At 41.9% G+C, this 22,823-nt stretch overlaps 1 protein-coding gene across 2 annotated transcripts; it reads left to right on the forward strand.

Moving 5' to 3' along the window:
• Positions 1–1,426: 1,426 nt before the first annotated feature.
• TSN (translin) lies at positions 1,427–9,259 on the forward strand. 2 transcript variants are annotated; one of them, XM_068967922.1, is made up of 6 exons: positions 1,427–1,600; positions 2,721–2,814; positions 4,140–4,236; positions 5,897–6,012; positions 6,626–6,705; positions 7,337–9,259. In XM_068967922.1, the coding sequence occupies exons 1-6, from the start codon at positions 1,535–1,537 to the stop codon at positions 7,568–7,570; spliced, it is 687 nt and encodes a 228-aa protein (XP_068824023.1). In that variant the 5' UTR covers positions 1,427–1,534; the 3' UTR covers positions 7,571–9,259. The 2 variants fall into 2 exon arrangements, with proteins under 2 accessions (XP_068824023.1, XP_068824024.1); XM_068967923.1 differs by lacking the exon at positions 6,626–6,705.
• The last annotated feature ends 13,564 nt before the right edge of the window (positions 9,260–22,823 follow it).

Genomic DNA, 22,823 nt, shown 5'->3' on the forward strand with positions numbered 1-22,823 from the left:
AAAATTTTTACTCTTCATCTATCCTGTTATTCCAGTCTTGCATAACTTTTATTTTTCCCGAGTATTTTTTGCAGAGACGACTGTTTTTCCAAAGATTGGAAATCTGCTTCAGGACTGAAGCATCTTCCTGCCAACTGCTGTGGGACAAAACACCTTGTACAGTCAGCCCTCTGAATCTGTGGTTCCACATGGCCAGATTTAACCAACTTAGAAAATACTGAATTCCAGAGTTATGAAAAGTAAAACTAATTTTCTGTGTACTGGGAACTATTTACATATTATTTATGAACAACCATTTACATAACACATTTTATTAGATATTAGAAGTAACCTCAGTAACCTCAGATACAGCAGATGACACCACCCTTATGGCAGAAAGTTAAGAGGAACTGAAGAGCCTCTTGATGAAAGTGAAAGAGGAGAGTGAAAAAGCTGGCTTAAACTCAACATTCAAAAAACGAAGATCATAGCATCTGGTCCCATCACATCATTGCAAATAGGGGAAACAATGGAAACAGTGACAGACTATTTTCTTGGGCTCCGAAAATCACTGCAGATGGTGACTGCAGCCATGAAATTAAAAGATGCTTGCTCCTTGGAAGAAAATCTATGACCAACCTATACAGCATATAAAAAAGCAGAGACATTATTTTGCGGACAAAGGTCCGTCTAGTCAAAGCTATGTTTTTTCCAGTAGTCATGAATGGATGTGAGAGTTGGAGCATAAAGAAAGCTGAGCGCTGAAGAATTGAAGTTTTTGAACTTCAAGTGTTGGAGAAGTTGAGAGTCCTTTGGACTGCAAGGAGATCAAATCAGTCAATCCTAAAGGAAATGAGTCCTGAATATTCATTGGAACTCACGCTGAAGCTGAAACTCCAATACTTTGGCCACCTGATGCGAAGAACTGACTCACTGGGAAAAGACCCTGATTGAAGGCAGGAGGAGAAGGGGATGAGAGAGGATGATGGTCGGATGGCACTACCGACTGGCTGGACATGGCGTTTGAGCAACCTCCGGCAGTTGGTGATGTACAAGTAAGCCCGATGTGCTGCAGTCCACGGGGTGGCAGACTGGGACACGACTGAGCGACTGAACTTAACACGATTTCATATAAGAGACCTCAGGTTTTGGTATCGTGCACAGCTCCTGAAACCACATATCTAGCATGACACTGACGGGGGAAACCACTAGCTAACAGCAGGATGGTTCCACACCTCTTAGCCGAAGTCCCCACCTGTCTCAGGCCCACGTGCTCCGAGGACCCCTCCCGGGTGGTTTCCAGCGATGCCTGTCGAAGAGCCCCGCCCATCATGCTTTGCCTTCTGGCCAGCGTCTCAGGCATCGCGGCGGACAGCCCGGCATCCTGGGCGCCGCGGGCCTGGGAGGACCCCAGCGACAGGCTCAGCGTAGGGCCCGGTGGACGCAGCGGCAGCGGCGGTAGCGGCGGGACGTTGCAACTGAAGGCGCCGGTTGTCTCCCGAACGCACTCTGCCGGCCACTCGCAGCCCTGGCTGACGGTCGTGCGGCCGGCGCCATGTCTGTGAGCGAGATCTTCGTGGAGCTGCAGGGCTTTTTGGCTGCCGAGCAGGACATCCGAGAGGCGAGCCCCCGTCTCCCCATATCCCTTCCCCTCTCCTTGCCTAGCTGGGCCGCGACGCCCGGTCCTCCTCCGTCGCTCTGATTCGAGCGGTGGGGAAGCCTCCGGGGGTGGGTTCCTACCCTTCACGTTTCGGCTTAGGGCACCTCCTTGACCCCAACCCCGATTCTGCTCCCAGGTCCTGGTTCCCCGTGTCCTGGGCTCGGCTCTTCTGCATCACCTACCTCATTTGGGTGTCAGTTTTTCTCATTTTTAGTTCATTTTTATGTCGAACCCTCAGCGCTTGGGACTCAGACAACACGTGTTTCTTGTGTGGGTTATTGGTGTCTTAAAAGCACGTGTGGCCATTTCTCTTTAAAACTCTCCTGTGGCTTCTCATTTTATGTAGGATAAAAATCCAGACTCAACTGTGGCCCACGGGTCTCTCCAGTCTCTTTTTATTCCTGTTGTATATTATGGTCACGCTACCTCCCTTTAATTTCTCCAGTTCCCCAAATAGCGTCCTGCCTCGGGACTTTTGCAAGCACTGCTTGCTTTTCCTGGTATGCGTTTGTTTTCCACTCTTTTTTTTCTGGTCATCTTCTTGACCTCACAATCAAAAGGATCTTTTTCCTGTTATGTTTACTTACAGTAGCGCATTAATTTGTGCGGTCGTTACTTTTTAAACGCCTCCCGCTCGACACAACTGCCGGAAAGAAGGGACCGTTTGCTTGGTTCCCTAGTAATACAAGTGCTCAGTGAATATTTGCGAAATGAATGAATGAAAGATACGCAGTCCTGTGTTGTGTTTCGTTTTTCTCTTTTTGGTTTATGTCTGGATACCTCGTCTCCTTCAGTGTTCCAATGGGATATTTGGGGCGAGTGGGTGGCTATTACTGTTTGAAATCTGTATGAGGAATCTCAGGTTTTTAAATAAGTTCTTGAAGGTCTCATAGAGAAGGTAGAGAAGTCAGAATTCAGTTCTGAATAAATCTTGTGCACCATTTATGTCATTGTAAAGGTTGACAGTGTTTGAAATGTAAGTGAAGGTGTCAGATCAAATATATTATCTAGTATATTTGGTTTGAGGCTATTATAATACTTATGTTGAATTTATTTGATATTTCGATCTATTTCTTTCTAGGAAATCCGAAAAGTTGTACAGAGTTTAGAACAAACAGCTCGAGAGATTTTAACTCTTCTGCAAGGGGTCCATCAGGGTGCTGGGTTTCAGGACAGTAAGTTCTTTGTTTTGATTTGGAAGGTTTTATCCACTCTGTCAATCTTTCATCTAAAGAGTTAATTTACATTCAGAAGACATATCAAATCTGTAAGGTTTAACTGTGAAAATTGTTCCTCATGTTTCTATGGTGAGTAAAAATTGGAGAAATAAGTGAGTTGATCATTTCATAGGTTTGCAGAATTCTCTGTATTTTTGTTGATTTTCTGCTTTCACATAGGTTGAATTAGGAATGTTTTCTCTAGTGGTGTACTTCTACTGATGATATTTGTGGTAGTTCCATAGTTCTCTTGTGTATATAGCAACTTTTATTTGGCTTTTTCTTAACACCAATCTTTCAGTCATTGAATGTGATGTAATATGTACTTTTAGATAGTAAAATGGCCACTGTAAAATGTTGTCACAGTGTTTACAGTCAGTCTCTTGAATGGAGATACAGAGTATAAGAAGGTTAGAAATGGAATCTCTATTGTAAAAGATAACACAGTTAAAAGAAGTGAAATGTGTTTTCAGATTAAGAATTATATCATAACATAGCTAAAAGGTGTCAGGGGCAAGTCATTTTTGTGAGAGATAGGGAGTTGGTCAGCCTGATTGAGAATAATTATAAAGCTGTTAATTTTTTTTTTTTTTAATTTTTGATCACATCATGTGACATGTAGAATCTTAGTTCCCCAAACAGGGATGGAACCCTTGCACCCTGCAGTGGAAGCATGGAGTCTTAACCACTGAACTTGCAAAGAAATCCTAAAGTTGCTTTTTGACCAAATATAAGTGCTAAGTGAAGTCGCTCAGTCATGTCTAATTTTTTGCAACCCCATGGACTGTAGCCTACCAGGCTTCTCCGTCTGTGGGATTTTCCAGGCAAGAATACTGGAGTGGGTTGTCATTTCCTTCTCCAGGAGATCTTCCCAACCCAGGGATTGAACCTGGGTCTCCCGTATTGTAGGGAGATGCTTTACCGTCTGAGCCATCAAGGAAGTCCTTGACCAAAAATGAGAGCCTTCAAAATCCAATTTTAGGCATCCTTTGGGGACTGACTAGGAAAGGTGCTTAAAGATTAGTTAATTTATAACAGTTTGCCAGTGTGTTTCCTGACATACCCCCTTTTAGCAATTTTTTGTTGTTTATTTTTCAGTAGGGAAACTAGATATGAAATTTTGAGAGCCAGGTTGATAGCAGAGATGCATGCTCTACATTTCCTCATGAGATTAAAAAAAATTGATTTATTTCCAGGTAGACTGCATAGATTGTTAAGCAAGAACTATATTTGAAATTTGGTAAGTCTTTCATTATTTCATTTGACTATCTTTTTGTGATCAGTTCCAAAGAGGTGTTTGAAAGCTCGAGAACATTTTGGTACAGTAAAAACACATCTAACGTCTTTGAAGACCAAGTTTCCTGCTGAACAGTATTACAGGTTTGTAAGATAAGTAGCATCTTGTTTAACGTTAAGTAAAAGAAGGCAAGAGAAAAATCTGCATGGACTAAATGATTGCTTAGATTTAGTTGACAATCCTTCTACTTAGAAGAAACAACAGAGAGGACAAGGAACTGTTAATAGTGGTAGTATTTTAATCGTGACAAAATTGCTGACTTTTTTTTTCTCCCTTTTACTTTCATAATTTTCTTAAGGAACATGTGTAATTTTTACAATGAGAAAGTAATTAAAAAGAAAATATATATTATGTGAAGGTCAAATAGAGAATTTTTTTTTTAGTTTATTGAAGTTACTTGTAAAGTTAGATGGACCGTATCTATACTACTAAGATTATGGAATTAAGTGTCAGTGTATGTGTATAAACTGAAGATTGAATTTTGCTGCCAAGTAACATATGCAGGTAATATTTTATGCCATATTTTATTAAATCTACAGCACTATTAATTTTAAGAAACAATGTTATGTTTTGTGTCATTAGGGAAAAGATTGTTATTAATCATAATTATGAAATATGTAGATTGTTTAATACTTCCTGATTTCACAGGTGTTAAACTGGGAAAAGCTGAGTGTTGATGAAATATGGTAAATAGGAACCTAAACTTTCTATTTAGACTTGCTTTCTCACTAGAGACAATGTTCTTTTAAGATATGTTAGGGCAAGAAATACTTAAGACAGGTATGTGGGGAGTGGGTAGTGTAACCTCACAAGATTGTTGAAAGATAGGGGCTGGCAAATTACTGTGACCTTTTATATTTTATATAAATATATTTATATTTTAAAGAGTTAACTAAGAAAAGGAAAAAAAAACCAAATAAGAGTGTGACAGAGACTGAATGTGACCCAGAAAGCCTCAGTCTTAGAAAAGGTTTGCTGACCCCTGCTGTAAGGTTAATAACGGACGCTTAGAGATAGGACAGGAGAACTGGCAGGGTCTTTAGAGAGCATGGAGTTTGGAGTTCACATACAGACTGCCCTCTGGCTGATCTGGCCCTCAAAATGTTTGGTTTGACCTAGGTTGTGTTGAAAGATGTTTTTGAATTTGTTGCCACATTTGAAAATCAGGAGGCATAGCATAAACATCTAGGGGTTATAAAATTTCTTTTTGCTTTTTCAGTCTCCTAGCTCAGTTTAACTACTGTATCTCAGTGTTTAAAGGTCACCTGTTTAGTGACGGTAGTTCTTTCTCATGTGTGTGAAGCTGGGGTTTCTTGATACCCTGCATTCAGTTCAGAGTGTAGGACTGAGATGCTGAGGCTGATATACATTGCAGTTCTCATCAATTTGCATTTGCCAGCATTTATTTTTCTCAGAGCAGCATCATTGTTCACCGATTAAACTTCTAAAGCACAGTTGCTCTTGTCTATAACATTTGGCTGTAAATTTTTGCATTCATCAGAATTGGACCATGCTTCTTATATATTAAAATTATAATAAATAATTGTTATAAATTTGGACTGGCAAAATTTACACTAAATCCATCTATATAAAATACTTAAATGTCATATTGTTCTTAACACATTTTATATTTTGGAGTTTCACATAAGGTTTTGTTTGAAAAAGGGTCCCGTGCTGCACATGTTTGGCCGTGACTGTCCTGTGCCTGTCTTTCTAACACCTGGTCCCTTGCACTCACTGCAGGTTTCACGAGCACTGGAGGTTTGTGCTGCAGCGCTTGGTCTTCCTGGCAGCATTTGTTGTGTACTTGGAGTCCGAAACCCTAGTGACTCGAGAAGCGGTTACGGAGATCCTTGGCAGTGAGTACCCTCAGTCGTGTCCATCCACACGATCAGTTTAATTTTTGGTGGGAGGGACTTTCTGTTTATGGAAACAAATGAGAACTAAGTGGAAAACTGGTTTCTTGGAGAGATGAAAACTAAAAATGTGTAGGGGCTTGCTCTGTTTACTTGGGTGTTTCTTGTAGTTTTTCAGAGAAGCTGAAAGTGAAGACCTGTGTGCTGCACTTAGATCCTCTGCTTGGTCACATTTTGCCCTGTCTGTGTCATCTCACTGTGTGTTGGGGGCATGTTTGAACTGTTCGGAAGTTAAGCGTAGATCCCATGACTTCTCCTTAAATGTTTCATCACATACCTTCTAAAAGCTATTCTCATGCATAACAGGATACTATTCTTGGTGGTATTACTTTAAGAAAAATAAAACGAAAGATTGAATTCTGCTTGAGAACTCAAGAATTCCACAGTGAGGTCTGTTGCCAAGGATATATCCACATTCAAAAGATAGTTTTGAAAGACTCCTTTCTTTACTTTGAGAGAAATTGTACTTGTGTGTATGTGTGTGTGTTTAAAACAGATTTTAGGTGTAAGTTATGTTTCCATCGTGACCTTGTCTTTACCGTGTCACATGTTTCAGTTGAGCCTGATCGGGAGAAGGGATTTCACTTGGATGTGGAAGATTATCTCTCAGGAGTTCTCATTCTCGCTAGTGAACTGGTAAGAAACTTAGTGATTTGCCATTTGCTCTTTTTGACGTTTCCATATCATTGTCAGTTTTTTTAAATGGGTACAAAAATTCAGATGTCCCATTCTTTTCTAAGCCATCTGTTGGTCACAGGGTAGTCATTGACTGGGTACTGTGTGTGTTAACGTTTTGCTGGGATGGCGTTTCAGACAATGAGGTGGCTTTGCACACTTGTTATTATGCGATTTAAAAAGATGAGAACACTTCTTCCTTTCAGAGCAGTGGCACAGTATATATTCCTGGTAACTGTTACTTTATATAGTTGTTTTGGGGAACAATTAACTATAGAACTTCTACCAGTTGTTATTGTCTTTCTCCCCTTAATTTCTCTCTGAGAAATTGTCCTATAAAAATAAATCAAAAGCAGAAGAAAGCTGTTATAAAAGAGTTCACTCTAACCCTATTTATAATTATGAGAAGTCAGGAGACCACAGAAACTCCACCAAAAGGGGAATGATTTCTTAGTTTTGAGTAAGTAAATACCGAGCAGTTGTCAGAACTGTAGTTATGAGGGATAGTGTGGAGAAGTCATGTGGCGCACCGGCCTCGTGGCTGTGACTTGGAGGAAGAGCCCTGCTGTGACGTTCTGCTTCTCTCCCACAGTCGAGGTTGTCTGTCAACAGCGTGACCGCCGGAGACTACTCCCGGCCCCTGCACATCTCCACCTTCATCAACGAGCTGGATTCCGGCTTCCGCCTCCTCAACCTCAAAAACGATTCCCTGAGGAAGCGCTACGATGGCCTGAAGTACGATGTGAAGAAAGTGGAGGAGGTAGTCTACGACCTCTCCATCCGGGGTTTCAACAAGGAGACGGCAGCAGCCTGCGTGGAGAAGTAGGGGGCTCCCCCCACAAGCCCTGCTGACTCCAGTGGTGCCCACCAGGCCCAGCCCAGCGCCTCCCATGGTAGTTAGGATGTCCCGTCGCTAAACACCGCGCTTCATTTTCTTAACCGGTTGTGTGGTGTATCAGAGTTGAAACACTTTTTAGGGAGTGACAGAATAGCCTTTACAAAGACAGGTTTTTGTTTGTTGTTTTCAGTGAATTTGCTCTGTAACTCAGTACACTTCGGTTTTGTCAGAAACGTACATGTTGATCTCTTGGTAAAGTTCTTTTCTTGCTACCCTGATGGTGTCCATGTGCTGACTGAGAACTTCATTGTCTTGTTTGTGATTCTTCCAGGAGTGATCCTTGGTGTTTTCTGTTTCCATACTAGCCATCCATATCCAGGTGTGGCCTGGATACAGTGTAAAAACAGATAATTAAACGGATGGTTGCCAAGTGAAGGACAACTTACTTTATATTTTCCTTCCTTATTTTAAGCCTTGTGAGTAAATCAGGTGTTCAATTTTTTTGCAAGGCAAGTATAGCCCCAGGGTTCTATCTCACTGCCATCAAAATGTCAGAGATTAAACTGCAAAGACAAATTCAGCAGGTTATTTTGGGAGAATTTTGTAATAAGGATTGAGTAGCATCATCTGGCTTTGTTTACCAGGTGGGGAGTAGGGGTAGGGCTCCAAAACACCCATTTTCTGATGTTGCCTTAACATTCTGCTCTTGCAGAATGTAACATCTTCTCCACATGCATCTTAAACATTTCATATGATACATTTCTGAGTGTGAAACCTCTTACCTAATAGCCAGGTAGACCTGTAGGTCTGGGAGTGTGAAGCCACTCAGTCAGTTAATTCTCAACACCCTGACTGGTGATATTCTGAGAGAAGAATGCTGTGCTTTGTCTGGAAGAAAGAGAAAACCTTGAATTAAAAGGCAAAAAATAGCTGACTTGGTCATATTTTTAAGAATAAACAATCCTCTCAGGTTGTTAATTATTCCAGTTTTGGGCAAGTCACATATATCTTACTGGCACAGGGCCTGTCCCCTGCAACCCCCACCCTCCTCCATCCCCCATTTTCAGGTAGTACTTGCCATGTAACTTACTGTTGAGTTGAAATTATTAAAATGGTGACTTCAACCACAGTATCTTGGAGCTCACTGAAAGGAAGGTGCCAGTGTGTCCAGAATAATAGGAGCTACTTAGAAGTGTCACCTTCTCACGCCTAATACGAGTTTAGGCTTCCTGTTTGTAAGTAGGATTTTCAGCATGGGCATTGGAGCTGTTAGCAGGCCAAGTTAAGGACTGACCAAATTTTCCATCATGAGGAAAGAAGTAGAAATAAGGCATAAATTGCTGTGCATTGTTGGATTTTAGAATAATTTTCTTGACAGCTCTTTCTGCAAAGAATTTGCGGAAAGAAGAAAGTTGTTGGAGTCGTAAAGTACTTAGGATGCCCATCTAAAATGTGCAGTAATAGCACTGCCTGGATTGAGCGTAAAAGGTTCTGAATTATGCGATCAGACATATTCAGTAAGTTTGGTACTAGTTTTCTTTGCTTCTTTAAGTACTGATTCTGCTTGAGAATAGTAAAGTTCTTGGGAGAAGTTTTGGATTTCAGTTTTCACAAATAGATTTTAAGTGGAGGAGCACATTCTGGTTTTATACACCATTTGGGGATATCAAGTGTTATGTGTGATTATTGTGTTGTGTCTGTTGCTGGCTTGTTGTAAAGCAATAAAAACAGTTTCTTTTCTTTTTTGGTCTTTTTGTCACTTAGTGTGTTGCTATGAGAACTCTTCTATGTGGGCAGTAAGTTCTTAGTGTTTTTTTCGTTTTAAATTTTTTTGCCATGCCGTTTGGCATATAGGAGCCCCGTTCCCTGACCAGGGATAGAACCCACACCCCCTGAGTTGGAAATATGTAGTCTTAGTCACAGGACGACTACAGAAGTCCTGAGTTCTGAATATTTTTGCCGCTGAAAAAGACCAGGGCAATGAGCACACACTACCCTGTGATAGTTAGAAGTCAGCAGCACTGAGCTGTGTACTACAAAGTATAGGTAATGGTGGTGTGCGCTCCCCTGGTTGGGAAATAACAGGTATTTTAACTGAAGATGTTGAGAAGCCTTGGCTATGGTTTCAGGACACCAGGATTGCTTTTTCTAACTTTAGAAAATCAGGTTAGAGAAAATAGAGATTAGTGGATGCTTTCTTTACAGATTTATTTATTTATAAGGAGAAGAAAAGAGCTCCATAAATACTTGACAGAATTTGCCCTGCCTTAAACAATGAGTGATGCTTAGGAGAAGGCAATGGCACCCCACTCCAGTACTCTTGCCTGGAAAATCCCATGAACAGAGGAGCCTGGTAGGCTGCAGTCCACGGGGTCGCGAAGTCGGACACGACTGAGCGACTTCACTTTCACTTTTCACTTTCATGCATTGGAGAAGGAAATGGCAATCCACTCCAGTGTTCTTGCCTGGAGAATCCCAGGGATAGCAGAACCTGGTGGGCTGCTGTCTATGCGGTCGCACAGAGTTGGATACGACTGAAGCGACTTAGCAGCAGCGGCAGCAGGGGAATATAATAAAGAACAAAAACTCCTTTGGCTGTATTTTGAGACCTTCACTCGGCTGAAGAGATGGTTTGGATATGGCTCTTTTTGCATTGTTTCGTGATTGTGTACTCAGAAGTTACAACTTTCTTCAACTTTCTTCTTTCATGTTCTAGCCTACACTGTTTGTCCCAGGTAGAGTATCACTGTCATGCCTCACACCAAGTAAGATTTTTTTCCTGAGCCTGAAATAATTTATTTTCTTAGTATTCATTGTAATAAGCATTAAGAGGGCATGTGGAGCTGAGGACAGAGCCCAGGTTACCAGCAAGGGGAGGGGACATGGAGGCCGAGGAAGTGGCGCCCATGAGAAGATGAAATGGTCAGAGAGCTTGACAGAATAGGGAGAGTGGCTCATCACAGAATCGAGGGGAGTAAAGTATCTTAGGGTTTTTTAGGTGAGAGATTGAAAACGTACACATTTCACAGCCTGAGCGCCTTGTGACTTTGTCGGGCTTGTGACTCTCCTAAGCTCCACTCATCCTCCAGCTCTCCTGATTTATTTTTGGCACAACATGCTTGGGTTCCCCAAAGCACTCTCCCCATTTCCCTCACACCCAGAGCCCTGAACATCTCAACTGGCTGCTCTGCAGGCACCACGAGTCCATGAGCCTTGTGACTTGGGCGAGGCTGGGTGAGAGCACTACAGAGCGCATGCATTTCCCACTCAGGCTCCCTGTCCATCACAGGTTAGCAGGGGGACCCACTCCATGCTGTCCTCACGTAGCTCACTCACAGAGCAGCTGCCAGCTGGACCTTCTGCTAGTTCCTCCAGGAGAGTCTTGTCCAGACACGTGCTCTGGTTTGGAAGTGACATGTCATTTTCTCTCATTCACTGGTTAGAACTGGATGTGTGGCCCTACTCATGCCAAGGGAGCCAGGAAATGGAATCCCACTTTTGTAGGATAAGAGGGTGGAGAGGCAGACAAACTGATGAAAACTGAGTGCTGTTCAGCTCCTCTTGTTAGACGATTAATAGTATTTCTGGTCACACATGCATTTCATTGGGCTTGGAAGGGAGAAGAGATGACACAGGCCACTTGCTGCCTGGTAGGTGACAGACGAGGGTGGGTCATCTGTAGTCATCCCCTGTTGTTGAAGGTGTTTCCTGTGTGAAGATTCCTTTGGTGTGTGTGTGTTTGTGATTGGGTTTTTTGTGTTTTAAATCAAGATTCAGTGAGCTGTAACATGTTCCAAGCACCATGCTAAAAGTTTTATTCAGATCATCTCATTTCATCCTCTGAACAACCTTATGAGGTTGCTACCACATTTTCCCCCATTTGCATGCATGTGTGCTAAGCCGCTTCAGTTGTGTCTGACTGTGTGACCCTATGGACTGTAGCCCATCAGGCCCCTCTGTCCATGGGATTCTCCAGGCAAGAATACTGGAGTGGGTTGCCATGTCTTCCTCCAAGGGATCTTCCACACCCAGGGATTGAACCCGCATCTTTTGCATCTCCTGCACTGCCAGACAAGTTCTTTACCACTAGCATTACCTGGAAAACCCTCTTCCTGCTTTAGACCTGGAGATTGGGCTCACAGCGGGCAGTTCTCTGAGTTCACGCCTAGAGGAGCTGGGATTCACATGCTGTTATTCTGCCAGTCCATGCACATGCACCCTTTCTTCCTTGATGCTCTTGATGATTACCATCACCCCATAGCCTGGCAAGGCAAAGTTGTATCCACAAATCGTTGTGAACACAGTGTGTGTATAGCTTTGGATTATATGTAATTTGTATTAAAATTTCATATAATATGTGGGAGATTTGGTCTTGCCCTCAAGATTAGGGTCTATTTCAGGGGAAAGGGTGGCTAGAAAATACATTAACAAGTAAGATTAATATTCAACTGAGTGTCTAATTAAAAAATTTTGACAGCTTTATTAAAATACATTTCATGTGTAAAATGGACTCATAAGTGAACTATTCAATGGTTTGATTTACCAGGCAGTGCAAAATGATCATAAATCACTTGTAGAATATTTTTATCTCCCCAAGATATTCCTGTTCCCATTCTCAGCCCCAGGTAGCCGCTGGTCTAATTTCTTTCTTTATAAATTTGCCTGTTCTGAATATCTTATTATAAGTGGGATGGTAGAGTATATGGTCTTTTCACTTCATGTTAGTAGTTTGTTCTGTTTTATTCCTGAATAGTGTGGATATTCTGGGGCTTCTTAGGTGGCTCAGTGATAAAGTCTGCCTACCCATGCAGGAGACACTTGTTCGATCTCTGATCCGGGAAGATCCCACAGGCCTCAGAGCAACTGAGCCTGTGTGCCTCAACTATGGAGCCTGAGCTCTAGAGCCTGGGAGCCAAAACTACTGAGCCCGCATGTGCAACTATGGAAGTGCATGTGTCCTAGGTCCTGTGCTCAGCAACAGGAGAAGCCACCAAAGTGATCCTGTGCACCGCAACTAGAGAGTAACCCCGCTCGCCACGCCTAGAGACAAGCCTTCGCAGCAGCAGAGACCCAGCACAGGAAAAATAAATCTAAAAAAGTGTTAAAGTAAACTTACTGCTGATTGGAGCTGTGGGCAGATAGATGCTGTGGCCTGGATGCTGTATGTCTCCCCTCAAATTCACATGCAGAATCCTAACCCCCAGTTGAATGATACAGTAAGTCCCCTATATACAAATGGTATCTGTTCCGAGAGCACATTTTAAGTCCAGCGAAGTTAGTCCGGGTACCCAGCCAACACAGTCAGCTATGTAGTACTGAACTGTAATAGGTTTATAATCATTTTTCACACAAATGCATAAAAAATAAAAATTTTTAAATCTTACAGTACAGTATCTTGAAAAGTACAACAGCTGGCATACAGGGGCTGACCTTGAGTGAACAGGCCAGAAGCGTTACTGACTGGAGGAGGGAGAGTTGGGAGATGGTAGAGCTGACGGATCGTCAGCAGCAGGAGATGGAGGACAAGCTGCAATTTCACTCATGCCTGGTGGTGTTGGCACAGATTCTGGGCCTGAAATAAAGATACTGCACCACTATACTATATACAGTATGATATAGTAAAGGACACAAAGACACATCGACGAGATAGCATGTGACGACGCACACCAGACACATGAACCAACTTACATGATTGGATGTGTGCATGCAGTTTGAAATCTTTGAAAGTTCACAGTTTGAAGGTTCGTATGTAGGGAACTTAACTGTATTTGATGGTGTGGCCTGTGGGAGGTGATTAGGTCATGAAGGTGGAGCCCTCATGACTGTTATTAGTGCCATTGTAAAAGGGACCTCAAGAGCCCTTTCACCCTCTGTTATGTAAGGACACAACCAGAAGACAACTGGCTATGAACCAGGAACCAGACCCTCACCAGACACTGAATCTGCCGGCACCTTGACCTTGGACTTCTAGCCTCCAGAACTGCCCGATGTCAGTTTCTGTTTAAGCCACTCAGCCTATGGTATTTTTGTTACCACATCCTGAATGGGCTAAGGCAAGGGAAGACGAGGTGAAAGGAGTCAAAGGTTCCTGAGTTTCTAGAAGAACAAACATGGGAATCTTGGAGGCAGCTTCTGGGGGAAGATGTGAAGTTCAGTTTTGCAAGTGTTGAGTTGATTATGACGTGGACTGGTTGCACAGGGGGGCTGTACTTTTTGGCTTAGAATTTAGGGCCCTGTAGATACAGTAGACGTTTGACTCCTCCTCTCTCTGGAGAAGCTATTGGAAGGGGGCTTCCCTGGTGGCTTAGATGGTAAAGAATCTGCCTGCGATGCAGGAGACCTGGCAGTCCCTGAGTCAAGAAGGCCCCCTGGAAAAGGGAATGGATACCCGCTCCAGTACTCTTGCCTGGAGAATCCCACGGACAGAGAAGCCTGGCAGGCTGCAGTCCATGGGCGCAAAGAGCTGGACACCACTGAGGAACTAACGCATTCACGCTTTTCACTTGGAAGGGAGGAGAGGTGTGGGGAGGTCTGCACTCGGAACTGGCCTGAGGAGCCAGTGTCTGAGGGAGCCAGTGTCTGAGGGAGCCAGTGTCTGAGCATAGAGAGGGTGGCCCATGTCACTCCCTCTAGTTTGGGTCTATCCAGGCAGAAACAGGGACCAACAGAAATATGATATACATATATTGCTTCTTCCTAATGCCATGGAAATCCTTTACTCACTATAAAGACTTTAAAGATTTTGACTGAAGGGAAACAAAACTGAAAATAAGTAGAATCTGCAGACAAGAAAGTTGGGCATGTTAGTTACTTCCTTTGTCACATTTCTTTTTTGGCCGCACCATGTGGGTTGCAGTATCTTAGTTGCTCAACTAGGGATGGAAGCTTCACCCCCTGCAGTGGAAGCGCAGAGTCCTAACTACTGGGCTGCCAGGGAAGTCCCTTCTTGGTCATCTCTCCTTATTTACCTTGCCCCTTCATGATCATCTGGTGTCATTTAATGTTAATGAACATTTACCGCAGAGACATTACTTTGCCAACAAATGTCCGTCTAGTCAAGGCTATGGTTTTTCCTGTGGTCATGTATGGATGTGAGAGTTGGACTGTGAAGAAAGCTGAGTGCTGAAGAATTGATGCCTTTGAACTGTGGTATTGGAGAAGACTCCTGAGAATCCCTTGGACTGCAAGGAGATCCAACCAGTCCATTCTGAAGGAGATCAGCCCTGGGATTTCTTTGGAAGGAATGATGCTGAAGCTGAAACTCCAGTACTTTGGCCACCTCATGAGAAGAGTTGACTTGTTGGAAAAGACTCTGATTCTGGGAGGGATTGGGGGCAGGAGGAGAAGGGGACGACTGAGGATGAGATGGCTGGATGGGATCACCGACTTGATGGACATAAGTTTGAGTGACCTCCGGGACTTGGTGATGGAGAAGGATGCCCGGCGTGCTGGAAACCATGGGGTCGCAAAGAGTCTGACATGACTGAATGATTGAAATGAACTGAACTGAACTGAGAGTAGTCAAATAGATAGAGACAGAAAATAGGGTGGATGCCAGGGCTGGGAAAAGGAGGCATAGGAAGTTAGTGTTTGATAAACACAGAGTTTCAGTTTTGCAAGATGAAAAAGTTCTGGAGATGGATTGCATAGTAATGTGTATGCCCTTAATGCTCCTGAACTGTATACTTTGTTGTTTAGTTGGTTAGTTGTGTCTGACTCTTTGCGACCTCATGGATTGCAGCACACCAGGTTTCCCTGTCCTTCACTATCTCCTGGAATCTCCTCAAACTCCTGTCCATTGAATCGGTGATGCCATCCAACCATCTCATCCTCTCTCATCTCCTTCTCCTCCTGCCATTAGTCTTTCCCAGCATCAGGGTCTTTTCCAGTGAGTCGGCTCTTTGCAGCAGGTAACTGAAGTTTTAGAACTTTAGCTTCAGAATCAGTCCTTCCAATGAATATTTAGGGTTGATTTCCTTTAGGATTGACTGGTGTGATCGCCTTGCTGTCCAGTTCAGTTCAGTTCAGTTGCTCAGTTGTGTTTAACTCTCTGCGACCCCATGGACTGCAGCACTCCAGGCTTCCCTGTCCATCACCAACTCCTGGAGCTTGCTCAAACTCATGTCCATTGAGTAAGTGATGCCATCCAACCATCTCATCTTCTGTCATCCTGTTCTCCTCCTGCCTTCAATCATTCCCAGCATCAGGGTCTTTTTCAATGAGTCAGGTGATCAAAGTATTGGAGTTTCAGTTTCAGCATCAGTCCTTCCAATGAATATTCCGGGCTGATTTCGTTTAGGGTGGACTGGTTGGATCTCCTTGCAGTCCAGGAGACTCTCAAGAGTCTTCTCCAACACCACAGTTCAAAAGCATCAATTCTTCGGTGCTCAGCTTTCTTTATAGTCCAACTCTCACATCCATACATGACTACTGGAAAAACCATAGCTTTGGCTAGACAGACCTTTGTTGGCAAAGTAATGTTTCTGCTTTTTAACATGCTATTTTGGTTGCTCATGGCTTTTCTTCTAAGGAGCAAGTGTCTTTTAATTTCATGGCTGCAGTCACCATCTGCAGTGATTCTGGAGCCCAAGAAAATAAAGTCTGACACTGTTTCCATTGTTTCCCCATCTATTTGCCATGAAGTGATGGGACCAGATGCCATGATCTTAGTTTTCTGAATGTTGAGCTTTAAGTAAACTTTTTCACTCTTCTCTTTCACTTTCATCAAGAGGCTCTTTAGTTCTTCTTCACTTTCTGCCATAAGGGTGGTGTCATCTGCATATCTGAGATTATTGATATTTCTCCCAGCCATCTTGATTCCAGCTTGTGCTTCATCCAGGCCGGCATTTTGCATGATGTACTCTGCATATAATTTAAACAAGCAGGGTAACAATATACAGCCTTGAGGTACTCCTTACCTAATTTGGAATCAGTCTGTTGTTCCATGTCCAGTTCTAACTGTTGCTTCTTGACCTGCATACAGATTTCTAAGGAGGCAGGTAAGATGATCTGGTATTCCTATCTCTTTCAGAATTTTCCACAGTTTGTTGTGATCCACACAGTGAAAGGCTTTGGCATAATCAATAAAGCAGAAGTAGATGTTTTTCTGGAATTCTCTTGCTTTTTCGATGATCCAGTGGGTGTTGGCAGTTTAATCTCTGGTTCCTCTGCCTTTTCTAAATCCAGCTTGAACATCTAGAATTTCAGAATTCACATACTGTTGAAGCCTGGCTTGTAGAATTTTGAGCCTTCTCCTAAAGTCTTCTCCAGCACCGCAATTCAAAAGCATCAATTCTTTGGTGTTCAGCCTTCTTTATGGTCCAAGTCTTACATCTGTACATGACTACTGGAAAAAGCAATAGCTTTGACTACATGGACTCTTGTCAACAAAGAGTAATGGTTAAAATGACTGATTTTATGCTATGCACTTTTCACCACAATTGAAAAAAAAAGAAATAAGTAAAACAATATGTATATAGATAAATATATACAGCTGTGTGACCACCTCCAGATTAAGGTACCAGAAATTTGACCCCTTGACCCCAGATGCTCTGGTCCATCCCCAGTCAGTACTCTGCCTACTCCTAAAGTAACTACTGTCTTGACTTGACAGTGGGTGTGTTTTGCCTCTTTGTTAACTTAAATAGAACAATTTCTATAACATTTTGATGCAGTCAGGAGTGTTTGAAAGCTTTCTTACATTCAAGCCTAAGATACTCCAGACTCATTATTCAGTCTCCAGGGTATCTGGTTTTCTTTTAATGAGAGATGGTGTTTAAAGACCCCAGTATGGGCACGAGGAGTTGCTGGTTGCTCCTGCTTTTCACTGCTGTTGGACCTTTTGAGTAGACACTGCTAGGACATATTTTTAAAACATTTATTTATTTGTTATTGGCGTATAGTTGATTCGCAGTGCTGTGTTAGTTCTGGTCTACAGCAGAGTGACTCAGTTATACATATATGTGTTCTTTTTCATATTCTTTTCCCTTATGGTTTATTACAGAATATTGAATATACTCCCCATGTTGTATAGTAGGAAGGGCCTTGTTTATCCAAGACATGCTTTTAAAATGGAAAAATAATTCATGTTTATTTTTATATTTCCAATTCAGTTTCTAGATTATCAGGTTTTAAATCTTCGAAAATTTTGCTTGTATCTCTACTCTCTTACCCTAAACTCTTTTGGGCCAGATGATAAAATCATAGTTTCTTATAGCCCTTGTCCTATTGTCTATGTCTCTATCTATTTCTCTCTCTGTAACAGTTTCACAATATTGATTCCAATGATGTTATTAATATTAAGTCCACTGAATGTGGTTTAATATTTTTTTATGTTTTTTCCCTTGTTCTTGGGATTTTAAGAATAAAATCTTTTAAAATAAATGTCAACATCTACACACTGAAAAGTGAAAGTGTTAGTCGCTCAGTCGTGTCTGACTTTTTGCCACCCCATGCATTGTAGCCCGCCAGATTCCTCTGTCCATGGAATTCTCCAGGCAAGAACAATGGGATGGGTAGTCATTCCCTTCTCCAAAGGAACTTCCTGATCAGGGGATCGAACCCGGGTCTCCTGTACTGCAGGCAGATACTTTACCATCTGAGCCACCAGGGAAGCCCATATACACACTACTATATATAAAATAAATAATATCAATAGATGTCAATGTCAACAAGGTCCTACTGTATAGCATAGGGAATTCTATTCAATATTCTGTAATAACCTATGTGGGAAAAGAATAAAGAATAGATACATCTGTATGTATAATTGAATCACTTTACTGTGTACCTGATACTAACATAATGTAAATCAACTATACTCCAATATAAAAAAAATTAAAAAAAAATTTTACCATTTAGAATTTTTTGATGTGGCAATTAGAAACTTTAAATTACATATGTGGCTCACATTATATTTCTATTGGACAATGGTTTAGTGCATTGTAAGCACTGTACAGAGTGTTACTAATCACTGGTTTATTAAGGCATATACTATACAGAATGTTTACCTTACAAAATCACATAAGGATAAAACGAAATATGTAAAGCTCTTAGCACAGTGTTAGGCACATAATAAGGGCTCAGTAAATGATACCTATCGCAGGTAAGTAGAGCAGTCATCATTTCTTGTGGGATGACTGAACTGGAAGGCTGTGTAGGGTTGCCTATGCTGAAAGTTTTGAAAATCTAGCTCTGAAGATGGGGCTTAATTCTCTGCACAACCAAGAACCACTGAACGACACATGATCCAAGATGTGTGGTATTATATTTAGTATATTTTATATGAATACACAGAAAAATAGAAAATATCAAATTTTACGGATTGAAAGATAAAGGTGGAAGAGTTGGTAAGAAGCCAGAACTGGAGAAGTCTGTTAAGGCCACCTTGACCTCCTCCTTTGGCTTCTTGCTTCTCTTTGGTTTTCTCCCCTTCTGTGACTTCTTTTTTTCTCTTCTTGGTCTTTATCCTTCTCATCTTCTGTTTTGATTCTCAGCTTTTTTGAAGTTGGAAGAGTTCTTGCAACTGCCTTTTCCGTCCTCATCAGAGTCAGAGAACTGTTCCTTACAGGCAATTTGTTTGTCTGAGGAACACAGTGAGATTCGCTCGTCAGGGTCGTCTTTACCCTCATCACCACTCTCTTCTGGGATGGCATCCTCAGGAACGGCCGGCCTTTGTACCCAGTTCAAGCCTGCAAGAAAGGAAGGCAGTATGCATATTCCCATATTCTTGTCTGACCCAAACAATTTATTTTCAACATAGACTATCACCTCTATATGAGATGTCTAGCTAAAGCAAGCACCACCAACAAGACCAAGGCAATATCTCCTCTTTGGAGGTTTAAGTTTTGCACAGAATTTTCTATGCAGGGAATATTCCATATTGAAGGTCATTGCTCCCACAACAAAGCCTGGGACTGCCACATGCGTGGCAGACACGTTAGTATTTCCTTTGCTCTTCAGTTTATATAATCCATATGTAACAACTGCTGCAAAACCCATCATTCCAATGGGACAAATGGTGCCTCTCTAGCTTTTTGGATAAGTTTAGATCCCTGACCTTCATCATATGAAAAAAGAGAAACATCTGTGTCGCTTGACACAGTGACTGAAGAATCTTCAGCAGCTATAAGATGTTTCAGGCTCCTACTGGCTTCTATCTGACTTTTTGATGATAGCCATCCCAGGGGTAGAAAGTGGCATCTCACTGTAGGTTTTTTTTTTTTTTTTCTCTCTCACTGTAGTTTTGATTTGCATTTCCCTGATGACTAATGATGCTGAGCATACCTTTTTGGCCATTTTGTCTCTTCCTAGAAAAATGTCTATTCAAGCCTTTTGTCGAGTTAAAAATTTCCCTATTTGTCTTTTAATTGTTGAATTATAAGAGTTTCTTTATAAATTCTGGACTTCCCAGGTGGCTCAGTGGTAAAGAATCTGCTTGCAATCCAGAGACACAGGAGATGCGGGAGACACAGGTTTGATCCCTGGGTTGGGAAGATACCCTGGAAAAGGAAATGGCAACCCACTCCAGTATTCTCACCTGCAGCATCCCATGGACTGAGGAGCCTGTCGGGCTACAGTGCATGAGGTTGCAAAGAGTCAGACGTGAGGAACGACTAAACACATGTATTCTAGATACAAGTCTCTTATCCGATATATGATTTGCTAATAATTATCTTCCATTCTGTTATCTGTCTTTTCACTTCCCTGGTGCTGTATTTAAAAAAATTTTTAGTTGGAATATAGTTGCTTTACAATGTTGTGTTAGTTTCTACTGTAGGCAAAATGAACCAGCTATATGTATACATATATATATATTTTTTTAAGGATTTCCTTCCCATTTAGGTCACCACAGAGTGGTGTTCTCTGTGCTATAAGCAGTTTCTCATTAGTTATCTATTTTGTATGTAGTATCAATAATGTATATGCATCAGTCTCAATCTCCTAACTCCTCCCGTCCCACCCCTTTTCTCTTTGGTATCCATACGTTTGTTCTCTATGTCTGTGTCTCTATTTCTGCTTTGTAAATAAGATTCTCTATACCAGTTTTTTCAGATTCTACATACGTGCATTGATATACAATATTTGTCGTTTGGTTGATGTCCAGTACATTTATTTTTCTTTGCTTGCTTGTGCTTCCATGTTTCTTTTTGAAAATATAAGCAAATGCAAATGAATGAATCTTCCACTTAGTCTTCTGCAAAACATAGCATACTATTCATCTGTTTTGTACTTTGATCTTTCCTCCCTCCCTGCTTAGCTAAATGCTTAAGATGACCCCGTATCGGTTTTAGAGATAGTTCTTATTCCTTTTTCCAGCTGCAGAGTACTTCAATGTCTCATGGTTGATCCAACTAATTTCCTGTTGATGAATATTTGGAATTTTCGGTCTTTTGCTCTTACAATAGTACTATGATTATAGCTTTGTGCAATGATCTCTTTTTCTCCTTCATTTTTGTTGACATTTCTTTGAGATAGAAGTGGAGTTTCTGGTACAAAAAGGAAGTGAAGTGAAGTGAAGTGAAGTGAAGTTGCTCAGTTGTGTCCGACTCTTTGCGACCCCATGGACTGTAGCCTACCAGGCTCCTCTGTCCATGGGATTTTTCAGGCAATAGTACTGGAGTGCATTGCCATTTCCTTCTCCATGGGATCTTCCCGACCAAGGGATCGAACCTGGGTCTCCTGCATTATAGACAGACGCTTTACCGTCTGAGCCACCAGGGAAGTCCACAAAAGGGAAATGCATATGTAATTTTGCCAAATTCCCCTCTGCAGGGATTGTTCCACAACTAGCCACGGAAGAGAAGTTTTGTTCCTCCATAACCTTATCATTAGTGTGTTTTGTTAAGTTTATAGATTTTCATTTATTTGGTATGTGATAAATGGTATTTCCCTGTGGGTTTAACATTAAAAGAAAAACTTGTAATGCATTGTTTAAAGGTCACTTTCCATTTACAGTTACTACAAAATGTTGACTATATTCCCCACATTGTACAATACATCCTTGAGCCTATCTTTCACCCAGCTTATCTTGCAGCACTATTTATAATAGCCAGGACATGGAAGCAACCTAAATGTCCATCAGCAGAAGAATGCATGAATACGATGTGGTCCATATATATGATGGAATATCACTCAGCCATAAAAGAACAAAATAGTGCCATTTGCAGAGACACAGATGTACCTTGAGATTGTCATACAGAGTGACGTAAGTCAGAAAGAGAAAAGCAAGTATTGTATAATATTGCTTATATGCAGAATCTAGAAAAATGGTAGAGAAGAACTTATTTGAAAAGCAGAAATAGAGACACAGATGTAGAGAACAAAGTGAGAAGATGGGATGATTAGAAGACTGAGATTGACTTATTCAGTTCAGTTCAGTTCAGTCGCTCAGTCGTGTCCGACTCTTTGCGACCCCATGAATCACAGCACGCCAGGCCTCCCTGTCCATCACCATCTCCCGGAGTTCACTCAGACTCACGTCCATCAAGTCCATGATGCCACCCAGACATCTCATCCTCGGTCATCCGTTTCTCCTCCTGCCCTCAATCCCTCCCAGCATCAGAGTCTTTTCCAATGAGTCAACTCTTCGCATGAGGTGGCCAAAGTACTGGAGTTTCAGCTTTAGCATCAGTCCTTCCAAAGAAATCCCAGGGTTGATCTCCTTCAGAATGGACTGGTTGGATCTCCTTGCAGTCCAAGGGACTCTCAAGAGTCTTCTCCAACACCATAGTTCAAAAGCATCAATTCTTTGGCACTCAGCCTTCTTCATAGTCCAACTCTCACATCCATACATGACCACTGCAAAAACCATAGCCTTGACTAGACAGACCTTAGTCGGCAAAGTAATGTCTCTGCTTTTGAATATGCTGTCTAGGTTGGTCATAACTTTTCTTCCAAGGAGTAAGGGTCTTTTAATTTCATGGCTGCAGTCACCATCTGCAGTGATTTTGGAGCCCCCCAAAATAAAGTCTGACACTGTTTCCACTGTTTCCCCATCTATTTCCCATGAAGTGATGGGACCGGATGCCATGATCTTCGTTTTCTGAATGTTGAGCATTAAGCCAACTTTTCCACTCTCCTCTTTCACTTTCATCAAGAGGCTTTTTAGTTCCTCTTCACTTTCTGCCATAAGGGTGGTGTTATCTGCATATCTGAGGTTATTAATATTTCTCCCAACCATCTTGATTCCAGCTTGTGCTTCTTCTAGTCCAGCGTTTCTCATGATGTACTCTGCATAGAAGTT

This window comes from Capricornis sumatraensis, chromosome 3, assembly GCF_032405125.1.
Source record: "Capricornis sumatraensis isolate serow.1 chromosome 3, serow.2, whole genome shotgun sequence".
Classification (NCBI taxonomy): Eukaryota; Metazoa; Chordata; class Mammalia; order Artiodactyla; family Bovidae; genus Capricornis; species Capricornis sumatraensis.

Coding starts and splice junctions, on each gene's coding strand:
- TSN (XM_068967922.1), top strand. CDS start 1,535: ATGTCTGTGAGCGAGATCTTCGTGGAGCTGCAGGGCTTTTTGGCTGCC. Junction 2,815..4,139: donor GGGTGCTGGGTTTCAGGACA/GTAAGTTCTTTG, acceptor TTTTGTGATCAG/TTCCAAAGAGGTGTTTGAAA. Junction 4,237..5,896: donor CCTGCTGAACAGTATTACAG/GTTTGTAAGATA, acceptor CACTCACTGCAG/GTTTCACGAGCACTGGAGGT.